Below are 13,252 nucleotides of genomic sequence, written 5' to 3' on the forward strand. Positions count from 1 at the left end.
ACAGCATCTACCTGCTCCTCCTAAAGTTCCAGCTGCAAACCAAAGTATAAGTCCACCGGAGCTCATTGTGTGGAAGCCATGAATTTATAGGGCTTGTTTAGGAAGTGTGGGCGAGGGGCTGCTGGCAGGAGCGGGGTGACCCCGAAGCAGCCTCCAAGGTAAGGTCTTCACTCAGCATGGACGATGGCTTCCCCATAGGTATCTAGATGAGATCCCTTTCCATTAGGTTTTCCTGATCTACAGACTCTAGTAGCTTCAGAGACCCGGAGGACCCATGCAGTTATGACAGAAGTGCGCACGGGTGGCTGGGTGGATGACTGGATACTCGGATGAGGGTCCAATGACTCTCTCTAGTCCCTCCTATTCTGAGAAAGTGAAGACACTCAACAGGCCATCTGCGATGATCTTCTGCAAGCAGGCATAGCTGAGCCAAAGACACTGGTGGCTGTTTTGCCCAGAGGACAGAGTTCTGTGACACACATCTAGGGAAGCGTTCACCCAGCAGACACACTTCTAGTTGGCACCTGAGACGCCATTTACAGCCACCAAAGGCCCTATAAGATGTTACTGATTCATTACAAAACCCAAGTTCTTTGAATGCAAGCTGTTCCCCAGTAGGGTAGGTACAGTGTAATTTTGAGAGGCCAAATGATTTGATTTAGGGTCAGTTCTCAGCTCTATAGCCATGAGCAAATTAATTCCCATGTCTGAGTCCCATATCATTTACCTGTGATAGAAACGAAATAAAAATTAGTTTCATTTCTTCATTACCCTTTTCTATCAAAGAAAAATAACCCATCAAAATGTATTCTGAAGGGAGATGTGATTGCACTTCCTATAAACCTGGTGTTGTGCTACCAGGAGCACAAGGGTCATGGTTTTAAGACTAACTTAGATTACACAGGAAGACCCTGTCTCAAAATACTACTGGGTAAATTGACTGGACTTTGATTGCTGATTGGAAACAGCTGCTATTCCTGCATGTGATCCCATGTGGAATCGGGATTATAACTGTACTCACAGAGGTGAACCATGCAGACTGATTCCGTAATGAGGCTCTTGTTCTGCTGGAGCAGGCTGCTCCTTCATTTCTCTTCCCATAAATCCCACCATGGTGGAAAAGGAAGGAGGGAAAATGAGTCTTCTGCTCGGTAGTAGACCTTACCTGTGACTCTCACCTGTGACTCTCCCCTGTGACTCTCACCTGTGACTCATCTGTAACTCTCACCTGTGACTCTCATCTGTGACTCTCCCCTGGGACTCTCACCTGTGACTCTCCCCTGGGACTCTCACCTGTGACTCTCACCTGTGACTCTCACTCTCACCTGTGACTCTCATCTGTGACCCTCACCTGTGACTCTCACTCTCACCTGTGACTCTCACCTGTGACTCATCTGTAACTCTCACCTGTGACTCTCATCTGTGACTCTCCCCTGGGACTCTCACCTGGGACTCTCCCCTGGGACTCTCCCCTGTGACTCTCACCTGTGACTCTCACTCTCACCTGTGACTCTCATCTGTGACTCTCACCTGTGACTCTCACCTGTGACTCTCACTCTCCCCTGTGACTCTCCCCTGTGACTCTCCCCTGTGACTCTCACCTGTGACTCTCACCTGTGACTCTCACCTGTGACTCTCACTCTCCCCTGTGACTCTCCCCTGTGACTCTCCCCTGTGACTCTCCCCTGTGACTCTCACTCTCACCTGTGACTCTCACTCTCACCTGTGACTCTCACTCTCACCTGTGACTCTCACTCTCACCTGTGACTCTCCCCTGTGACTCTCACTCTCACCTATGACTCTCACCTGTGACTCTCACTCTCACCTGTGACTCTCATCTGTGACTCTCACCTGTGACTCTTACCTGTGACTCTCACCTGTGACTCTCACCTGTGACTCTCACCTGTGACTCTCACCTGTAATTCTCACCTGTGACTCTCACCTGTGACTCTCACTCTCACCTGTGACTCTCACCTGTGACTCTCACCTGTGACTCTCATCTGTGACTCTCACCTGTGACTCTCACCTGTGACTCTCACCTGTGACTCTCACTCTCACCTGTGACTCTCAACTGTGACTCTCACCTGTGACTCTCACTCTCACCTGTGACTCTCACTCTCACCTGTGACTCTAACTCTCACCTGTGACTCTCACTCTCACCTGTGACTCTCACCTGTGACTCTCACTCTCATCTGTGACTCTCACCTGTGACTCTCACCTGTGACTCTCACCTGTGACTCTCACCTGTGACTCTCACTCTCACCTGTGACTCTCACTCTCACCTGTGACTCTCACCTGTGACTCTCACCTGTGACTCTCACTCTCACCTGTGACTCTCACTCTCACCTGTGACTCTCACCTGTGACTCTCACCTGTGACTCTCACCTGTGACTCTCACCTGTGACTCTCATCTGTGACTCTCACCTGTGACTCATCTGTAACTCTCACCTGTGACTCTCACCTGTGACTCTCACCTGTGACTCTCACTCTCACCTGTGGCTCTCACCTGTGACCCTCACTCTCACCTGTGACTCTCACCTGTGACTCTCACTCTCACCTGTGACTCTCACCTGTAATTCTCACCTGTGGTTCTCAACTGTGGATCTCTGGCTCTTAGCTGCCTTATTTGTATCACATAACATATGGGTTTTAAAATTGTTCTTCTCACCTGTCTAACAGCACCTGCTTGTGGCCCCTGAAAGCATGCTCTATTATATGGGAAGGAAATACGCACAGTTTGGCAAACAAATGGCGGGGAACACCTGTTACCTCCCTAAGAGAGTAGGCAAGGACAGTCCTGAGGCCAAGAATAGCAACAGTATGTCCCACTGTGTCACCAACCTGAGTGTAACTACCAGGGATCCACAGGAGGTAGGTGGGCCTGTGGGCAGGCTGTTGGGAAGACAGGGGAAGCAAAGGATGGAGGCAGGGGAGGCAGGGAGGGGAGGAGGGAGGGAGGGAGGGCATTGTTCTAGTCCCTGTAGACATGAGGTTGCGAAGAATATTTTTTCTTCAGAATTCCATTTCATGGGAAAGACAGCAATGGAAACAAACAATTGTAAGACAATAACAAGATGCAGCTTATGTACACAAGACACGGCATTGGAGCCCAAAGAAAGAAACAGTCAACTAAGCAAAAATAGGATAACTTCACAAGTTCCGAAATAGGCCAGTGTTGGCGTGGGCGACTAAAAAATTAACATCGTATCTAATAGAAACAAAATTCTAAAGAAGTGGAAAAAGAAGAGTAGCAGGTAGAAGAAAAAAAGAAATGGATCTAAGTCAATTGCTTGTCCTGGAGTTGAGGAAAAAGTGTTCTAGTCTTTACCTCCATTACTGAGGTCCTTGTATTTGATTTTCATGGTTTTTAGCCTTATTGCATCTACCCAAACATGTGAATTTCTATTTCTGAGAGTATGTATGACTGCTAGAATACACACACACACACACACACACACACACACACACACACACACACACACACACTGAGAGAGAGAGAGACAGGGAGGATGTTGGTTCAAATATACAGATGCACAAATAAATGTTGCTTACAGGAAGATAGCTCCTTGCTTTTGGAAATACTATTTGTGATGCTAATTCTTAACTTTGACAATAAAATGTCACCTTCCAAGCAATCTCCTAATAGCAGTAGAAGTGAAGCACAGAGCACTTAGCAAAATGAAGATGTTAATACAAATACATCCTCAGCGTACTCTTAAGGCGTGCCGTAATAACGTTCTCTCGGCTGGAGACATAAAGAGGGAATTGAGGCATTTCCATTTAGCTAAAGTAGCAAGTGTGGGAGACTGCCAGCTTGGAAACCCAATTTAAATGTCTGTTGGCTTTGTTGTAAGCACGCAACCTCGGGAACATAAAACTCACATCAATTTGGCCAGAATTTATTATTTCTCTCGGAAGCAACTGTTGGTGCTCACTAGTTTTCCCAAGTCTCATCTTCATCATCTCCAACTTTAGCATCTCTTTGTGTCCCTGGGATCGTATGCTGCCTAGGATCTACGTGCGGGACACTGGTGTCCCCTCTGTGCCCGCTGCTCATTCACGGGAGCAACTGTGCATTCGGAGAAGGCAGCGAGACACAACGACCTGCTCTAGACACTGCGACCACACTTAACCCGGGACACCTTCTCCCTGATTATACTCGAGACTCGTCCTGGTGGGCATTTGCTATACACACCACGCCCCCAACACGTTCAAAAGGCATATTCCTGATGTCATCGTTGTCCGTCAATCTACAGTGGCACTGAAATCCTAAATGCATCTCTGTAATATACTCCAGTCCCATGGTCAGAATTTTTTCCATGCCAGAGTTCCACTTGTGCCGTCTTAGTTACCTCTCTGCTGCTGAGATGGACACACCACACTAAGGAAGCTTAAGGAGGGCTTGGGCTCCAGTTCCAGAGGGGACACAGTCCATCCTGGCAGGAGGCAGACAGGAGTGAGACACCAGCTGGTCACATTGTATCCACCCTCAGAAACCAAACAGTGAGCAAGATGCATCTTCTAAAGGCTCTGTGACCTTCCCAGGCAGAACCACCCTCTGGGGACCAGGTGTTCAAACACCTTGGCCCACTGGCAGGCAGGGAGGGGGCATGTTTCTCACTCGAACCACAATAAATACGGACATTTACTTGGAATTTCACCTCTGCACACACACCCTTCCGTCCATTCCGTATAAGTCCCTGGTCGCTGTTTCTGATGCGTTTCTCTTATTTCGGTGTCAATGAGTGTAGCTTCTACAGGTACTTCCAGCCTTCACTGGAGATGCAGGTGGGATGCTGTCAGCCCTGCCCTGCTCTGAGGGTGCGGGAGTCCTGGCCTTTGGTCTGAGCCCTTTGCTGTAGAATGTAGACTTTTGGTACAAATTCCCAATCAACATGCTTTTCTCATTGCTTATGTAAAAACACTGCCCCCCCCCACAAAAGGGGATCTTTAAGGAGAAAAAGAGCTAGGAAGGCAGGTCGGTAAAAGATCAGTTTCCCAGGATACGCACGGTCCCAAATGAAACATCAAACAAAACAAAATCTTCATTAAGCAGGTTGAGCAATGGCTCAATCCCAAAGAGTATGAGTCACAAATGCTGAAGAGAAAATCACGGATCAGCTGAAAGTCAAAAGGCATGCAAGCTACTTGACATTCAGCAGAAGCTGACGGAAGCGTAATTAGCGGGAGGTTGTTGGGTTTTTGTTTTTTGTTTTTTGTTTTTTTTTTTCCTGATCAGATGCTACAGTGAAAATAAAAGATTTGTTTGCAGTGGTGACAGTTACGCTGTGTCCTCTATATTATTTAATATTTGAAGAAGAGAGGTGAGCACTAAACAAACAATGGACAAGGCCTAGGAACGTGTCCAGTTACGGTCGTATCCTGATTCCAGAGCTCCGACAGCACGCTGGCTTTGTCGTGTAAGGGAGTCTTTTTCCCAAGGCAAGGTTAACCAGGGTAGTGGTGCTGTGTTTCCAGGCCACATAAGCTGATCTAAACTCTGATGTGCTCTTAGGCATCAGTAACCCGCTTCCTTTTTAATTGTTTGTATGTATTGTATGTGCATTGGCGTTTTGCCTGCATGTGTGTCTGTGTGAGGGTGTCAGATCCCCTGGAACAGGAGCTGCAGACAGTTGTGAGCTGCCATGTGGCTGCTAAGAATTGAACCCGGGTTCCTCTGGAAGAGCAGCCAGTGCTCTTAACTGCTGAGCCATCTCTCCAGCCCCAGCAACCCAGTGCTAAAGTGTGGGAATGCTAACAAAAATTGTCATTCATTGAGCACATACACAGTACCCATCGTGTGGATTACAATCCACCATCATTATTACCTCAGCCTGAGAGACAATGATTACAATCCTCCCACTGACGAGCAAATAATTTTCAAACACTGAAGCAGTCGTCTCCAAGTGTGTTAACAATATGCATCTATTTGTAAAAATTTCCCTGTAAGTTGTTGGTTCAACTTAGAGTCAACAGCAACCACACGCAGTGGGCATGTCATCTGTCCCAGCATCCCCTGTGATACGTGGTCGGGATGAGAAGTGAATCATTGACACCCACACGGTGCAAGGACTCGGCAGCCCTCAAGGGCGTGCGTGGACTCACCTAGTGCAAGGACTCTGCAGCCCTCAAGGGCGTGCGTGGACTCACCTAGTGCAAGGGCTCTACAGCCCTCAAGGGCGTGCGTGGACTCACCTATATCCATGCACTCTCTTTACAAGAGTCCTGCTAGGCAAACTTTCAGGTCTTACTTTTTAATAACTCTTTTCATCATTTTGAATATGCTTGGCCAAAGACCAACATTGCTCTCAACTTTGGGCTATACTTTCAGTACTTTTACACTTTCGTTCCTCTATAAACCAGAGCTTTCATAGCACGGGACAGATTTCCCTTAAGGAAGGAATAGCATTGGCCCCTGAAGAAAGTTACTTTTTTTACCCAGTGAGTGGTTTTGGGAGGGTGCAGCCCACCTGGGGACGTGGCTTCATGGGCCACATTGCTTGTCTGTTCCCAGGAACCACTGCAGGGAACCCCAGTTGTGGGAGGGAGGCATCCTCCATCCCCGGCGTGGGGTGTCAGGTAGGAAGGACAGAGCCATTGCAGGCATTTCGGGGCACTCTGGGTGACACCGGGAACGCATAACCAGGGTTCCACTTGTCCTTAGGTAGCAGGCAGGCAGGAAGACGAATGTTTAACACAAAGGTCAAAGAACAAGAGAGGCTTGGCTGGAGCGGGCTGGTTACCTGTGTCACTCATTAAGGTAAGAGGCTGTCTCCTCAGAAGGCCTGGACTGAATCACCGCAAACTTGAGTTGCTTAGAAAGGGGTCTGCGATAAAAACAAGCACGAAAATGGTTATCGGATGCCGGTGATTGTCACTCAAAGAGAAACAACCTCTTAGGAAGACACCCACCACTGTCTCTGACTTGTGTATGTTTCCTACAGCCCCGGGGATTGGCAAAGGCCACACTGTGGGCATCTGCTGCTGTCTCTGCAGGAGCAGCCTCTATTATGGAGCTGGAACCACCCGGTGCCAGGCGGCCCAGCTCATCCTGGCCTCATCCCAGCAACTCACGCCTCACAGGGCACCTGTGAGCGCGCCCCCCCTTCGTGAGCGTGCCCTCACCTTCGTGCCCCCCCCTTTCACCTGCACTGACGACACTAATTGTAAATCTTGCTTGCACCCTGACATTAGCACGTTAATTGGCGTGAGTGGCATTTACTTTTGACTACAGATTCTTATTTGTTTATTTTTTTGGGGGGTGCATGTGTTTCCTTCGATTTTGAGGAAGGTTGGGTTTTTTTTTCCTATTCCATCGAGCTTATGCTAATTATATATGAGTTTGTGGTGTTTCCATACACGGAAGTCATGGAACCAGGGCCGGAACTTTTGTTCTTTTCCTTTCGGCCCTTTCTATTTCCTACATGCATCATCTTTTAGCTTCCTATCTTGACATGGTTTCAGAAAAGCCACAGAAACAGCCTGATACTCCTAGTCAGTTCTCCCCGCCAGCATTCTAGGACCTTCCGCAACATAGGGTGGCCATCCGGAGTGCCTGCTGGGGCTGTTCTAACACGACTGAAAGTCTGTGTCTCATTTGTTGCTCCATACACTTAGCATGGCAGCGTAAACATTTGCATCACATTTTAAACTCTTCAGAACCACCCGGGGCTCAGCAGTTAAGGGTGCACACTGCTCCCGCAGGGGACCCAAGTTCAGTTCCCAGCACCACACTGGGTGGCTCCCAGCCTTCTGTAACTTCAGCTCAGTATCTACTGCCCGCTTCTGGCCTCCACGGGCACTACACCCTCGTGCACACACCCACACAGAGACACACCAACACACATTAAAAATAAAGAAACTCAGGGTGTATGTCACTTAACGATTCCTATGGTATTAGATGAGGCAGTTTCAAGAATTTTGTTGTTGTTGTTGAAAACACTCAGTCATAATTAAAAATTTTGCTGTTGTTGTCGAGAATACTCATTGGTAACTTTTATGAAATCTAATTTCACAGGCCAGAAATGGGCTGTTTTATCAGCTACTGAAGGTGAGTGCTTTTCTGCTTACAGGCTATTTTTGCTTCTTCTTCTATAGACTGTTCATGGGGTCCCATATGAACATGGTATAAGCTTGTGTAAACCATGATATCAGCCCCACTGAGCTTTAGAATAAGAGTTGATACTTTGTGTTTGATATTTGCCTTTGACTGTTTTGCTGTCATTTCAATAATACAAACCAATTGCGGCAATTGAAAGCAAAACATCTCTTTTTTTTTTTTTGGTAGCGGCTTGCAAATTGTGAGAAGTTTTTATGAGACTATGACTCCTCCCCTCAACTCAGTGCTCTCAAACTGAGACCTGCCAAACGAGGTGCTCAAAGATGGGACTCGCAGGGATTCTAAGAGCTTCTGTCCTTAAAACAGGGGCTGTCTCCTTCAAGTGGGATCAGAACTGCAGCAGGGGCTGGCGAGGTGGCCCCCTGAGTAAACAGCACTCGCTGCACACGCCTGATAACCCGCATTCAATCCCTGCCACCCGCAGCAGGAGAGAAGTGATTCCAGAAACTTGTCCTTTGGACTCCACACAAGCGCCATGGCACGCATGTGTCCGTAAGTACATACACATACCCAGTAAATAAACAACTAAGTAAGGAGGAGTCTCATTTGTAACAGTGATCGCAAGCCATAACCAATTGGAGCAGTTCCCCCAAAGGCCAGTTTGTACCATACGCACTCCAGTGTTATCTTTACACTGCTCCAATGTCTTACGGGTTTATGTAACTAAACCAGAATCTTACTCGTTTTCTGTTGTCTCACATTCAAAGTAAGAAGGCTGGGTTATGCTTTTGTGGCATAAAACAGCTCACGAGTCCCCTTGGGCCCCAAGTTCTCATCTGCACCTGCTTCAGCTTGATAATCCCTTTGCACAGAACCCCCCTCTCCCCATCCCTCCACATCACCCGCTGGAAAGGCCCCGCCTACTGCCATACTACACTGTCCCCAAATTTGTCCTGATTGTTGTATCCCTGCTATCTTTTCCTGAGTCCGCCTGATCACAGCGTCCTGCCTATCTGTCCCAACTGTCACCCTTCCCAGCTGCCAATAACCTGAAACCAGGGGCTCCAACGTCCGCCTAGCCAGCTGCCTGACACGCCGCTGAACCCTGTTAACGTTTACGAGAGAAACTGTCCACACAGCGCATCACCCACTGGGAGAGTTACACCAAGCAAAACCGTGTGTTTTACAAATTAAACCGCTAGCTAATGCAGTGAGCTCTGTTGGCAGTTTCCTGCATCATGATGACTCAGGCCACAGAGAACACCGTCCTCGGGCAGGAGGTTAACAGCCGAGTTTTTATATTGGAATAATTTGAAACTCGCAGAATAGTTGGAAAATGTTGTGGCTTAAACTTTCACGTCTCTCAAATTTAATTGCCATTTCAACAGTTGCAAGGGGCGGGTGAGACACGGCGCTCTGGCCTCGTGTGAATGGACGATGCTATTATTTTCAGAGTGAGAGCCTTACAAAAAGGTTGAGTCATCCCCTCCCCCGCCCCCAGTCTATTTCTTCATTCTCCTCCATGTAGTGATTTCTGCATGTCCTAACATGAAAAAGGTGGTGAGACACTAGAGCCTCCATCTGGACTTCACGGCCTTTCAGAGCTGCGTGTCGGGGAGTCTCAGATCCTTGTCAGTGAAGCAGCTGTGGCAGCCACCACAGGCCTCTCAGTCACATTCAGCACAAGTTAATCACTTCCGCTACATGCGGTTACTCCCTTGCTACGCTGAGCATGTACGTCCAAATGCACGGCAACTGAAACACAGTACACTCAGGCACATACAGACACTAGTATGCACGCCACACTGACCCACAGGCATGCGCTGAAAGCATTAGCACATACGCATGAATAAAAGCGCGCACTGCACAGAACACCCCATGAGATAACCCGCAGCTACTTCCGGGACTGGGTTTTACCCACATATACTTCATTTCCTGAGGACGAGGGCGTTCTCGTGTGTAACACAGGACACTTGTCTAGCCCAGGACGTCATGCAATACACATATGCCGTGCACAGCCCGTGTCCGTGTGTCTGGGGTCATTCCAGTCAGAGCTTTCTCTGGCCTCGCTGTAGGCTTACACACGATACGCAGCTGTCATGCCTTCTTAACCTCTGGCATCTGGGGTAGCCTTTCACACTCCACTTTACATAATGCTGGAAATTTTTCAAAGCCGCCAGGTAGTTATTTTGAAGAATGTTCCTTTTGTCCTGATCTCTACCGGATTTTATTCAAGCAACGTGTTTTCAGTGAGAGTACCACATAAATAAGGTTAAATGTTTCTCAGCTCTTGACCACAAGTTTTCCTGCCACTGAGGTTACAAACTTTGACCCGCCCACAAGGTTTCACTGCTCAGGTTTCTCCACTGTAAAGTAACCGGTTTTCCCCTTTTAATAAGCAATCTTTGGTGCATCCTTCCAGAACATGTAAATATGCTATTCCTCAAATTAGCATCTCTCAGTCGTTCTGTGTCAGTATTTCCAAAATGGCGGCTGTCAGCCTCCCGTGCTCCATCCACACCTATCACTCGATACAACCCCTCAGCTTGTGACTTTATCCACTGTGCATCAATATCTGAGGCTCTGTAAGGAAGTATAAACTGTTTTTAAACGTCATCACATTCTTTACTCAGTTTTGCATTAGAGACGTTGCATGCTAAGAACCCGAGGGCTCACACATCCTATTGCCCAACTTAATCATTTTTCTGCTTCTCACAGCTTTGATAGAAACACCTAACCTAAGACCAGACCTGCCTTACTGCAATACTAGCTACCAAGTCCTGAAAACTGACTCCTGCTGTGAGTCTTGATAGCATGCCCGTCTTAGTTGGGGTTTCTACTGCTGTGAAGAAACACCAAGACCAAACATCAAGCTGGGGGAGGAAAGGGTTTGTTTGGCTCACACTTCCACCATCACTGTCCGCTCAAGCAGGAACGGAACCTGGAGACAGGAGCTGCTGCAGAAGCCAGCTTACTGGCTTTCTTACAGGACCCAGGACCACCAGCCCAGGGATGATGTCACCCACGATGGGCTGGGCCCTCCCTCCCTTCTCAATCACTACTTTAAAAATGCCCTACAGGCTTGCCTACAGCCCCACCTTATGGAGGTATTTTCTTAATCGAGGCTCCCTCCTCTCAGATGACCTTAATTCGTGTTGGGTTGACATAAAACTCTCTAGCATGGTGCCTCTATCTCATTTTGTTGTTGTTGTTTCATAATGTCTCAAAGAATAAAGAAAACTTAGACTAATTCCATAATTTGGGGGCCACTAGTACAATTTCACGTGCAGGTAAGAATCAAAATCCTCGGTGAGTGACTGACCTTATGACTTTAATGAAAGAAGCTCTGCTGACCTCCTGAAGTTGAGACCTTTTGTTTTATTATTAAGCAACCACTACATTGCTTAGTAATTTAGGCTATTGCCTACTAATATTATGGAAACATTTCTAAAGCACTCATTTCTGAAGTTCCATTTTTAGTTACTGGTCCCAAACACCATTTCACCACGTCAAACAACCAAGCAGAAAGTGGCCTTCCATCTACAGACGGTCAATGAAAACTCACACTTCAGTAAACCATCCACCAGCGAGATCAAGAAATGGCCGGCGCCGACGGGACACAGGACGAAAACATACTTGGAAACTATAGCTTCGCGGGTCACAGATCTTCAGAGCGAGAAAAGGCCACGGCGATTACATGCAGCTGAGCGCTGTCCCTTTGCAAATGAAGACAGTGACGCAGGGAGGCATGGCATAATTGGAGCCCAGGAGCAGGACAAGCAGATAAGGACGACACAATAAATAAAGATGCAAGCATAGAGTCAGTGGTCTGGAAACCACAGGCCTGTAGTGTCTCTACAGGGCTGGTCAGCCCCTGCCCAGCTCCTCACACTCACATTCTTCCTCTCCTACCTGCATCGCAGGAGGACTACAACTAAACGTCACCCCTGTCGTCATCATCCTCAACGTCCCTAGGTATCCGAGCACATGTGCACCTATGTTCGCAGCCTCATTAGCCCCCGTGGCCAACCTGGGTACCCATCAGCTGACGAATGGACAAACGAGGCGTGGCATGGTGTGGCCACAGGACAGACAGCGCTTGGCCATGCACAGGAAGTGCTAGCCCCTGCTGAATGAACTATACTGAGTGAGACTCCACGTACGTTGTATCCCCCGGAAGAGATGAGTCCATGGAGACACGCGTTTATGCTTGCCATCTACAAAAAGAGATGCGCTGTCAGCAGCCCAACGGGGTGGTTGTGAGAACAAATCTTGGAAACCCGTGTAATAGATAGCCTTCACCGGTGCCTCAAACACAGTAAGTCCCCCATCACGCTGATATTGCTACAGACACTGCCCTGTCACTCCCTGTGTTTATCCTCCGCGCGGGGGAGTGTCTCTGCCCTCCTTTGTGGCGCTTTCAGATGCCCGGCCCGCCCTAGAGCAACGGTTTTTGTGGAAGGCTTCTGGCCCTCCAAATTTGCTCACGACTGCTGTAATCTGAACTGCGCCAAGAGAGAGGGGCCTGAGTGGCTGGAAACAATACCAGGACCCCTTAGGCGGGCAAGCACTTTCCCGTGGTGGAGCAGCCCACGCGAGGCTCCGGCACAGAGCGACAACTTCCTTATTAAAAATCAGTCTGACTCACTTCCTTCAAGTTCTTACTCCCTTCAGATCCTGCAGCCCTGAATTTCACTCCCCCCCCCCCAGCTTCCGCTCCCAGAGGGCCTGGTGCGTGCCAGCAAGGTGACAGGAGCACTCGGGTCTGCTCGGCAGTTAATCCCCCCCCAAGACAGTTTGCAAACGGGATGCTCTGGTCCACGGTCAAACTCCCGCAGACTTGGTTAGAAAGAATCCATTTGCATGGGGCTGTTAACCTCCGCGTGACCATAGTAACCCAGCTCCTGAGGATGAGCAAGGACATCCCCGTGGGGAGGGCACACACACTGTGGTAACCAGGGCTGGAATCAGTGCTGCAGATTTGAGAGCATGTTATTTCCCAGAGTCACGGTGGACATTGCAGGGTGAGTACCCACCCCACCATTACGACGAATGCTACAGAGCACGCATGCAGTAGAGGGCCCAGAGTATTTCAGAATCTCGATAGCACTCCTTCTTGTTTTCTTAAACCATGTGTTCTAGGGTCGTCTCTGTTGCTATGATAAAAAATACTCGGGGCAAAAGGCAACTTGG

The 13,252-nt window shown here is 48.4% G+C and overlaps 1 protein-coding gene across 6 annotated transcripts in view; it reads right to left on the reverse strand.

Annotated features, from left to right (window-relative positions):
• Slc44a5 (solute carrier family 44 member 5) overlaps positions 1 to 13,252 on the reverse strand; it is a 288,547-nt gene that overhangs the window by 208,248 nt on the left and 67,047 nt on the right. For 4 of the 6 annotated variants that reach the window (XM_040751569.1, XM_040751567.1, XM_040751570.1 and 1 more), the window contains exon 2: positions 6,744 to 6,827. The exons of the other annotated variants lie outside the window; for them this stretch is intronic. In XM_040751569.1, coding sequence (XP_040607503.1) covers positions 6,744 to 6,756 — 13 coding nt within the window. In that variant the 5' untranslated portion in view covers positions 6,757 to 6,827. The remainder of the gene's footprint in view (positions 1 to 6,743; positions 6,828 to 13,252) is intronic. 6 annotated transcript variants of the gene reach the window in all.

Source organism: Mesocricetus auratus, unplaced genomic scaffold (assembly GCF_017639785.1).
Source record: "Mesocricetus auratus isolate SY011 unplaced genomic scaffold, BCM_Maur_2.0 Super-Scaffold_100009, whole genome shotgun sequence".
NCBI classification, from domain to species: domain Eukaryota; kingdom Metazoa; phylum Chordata; class Mammalia; order Rodentia; family Cricetidae; genus Mesocricetus; species Mesocricetus auratus.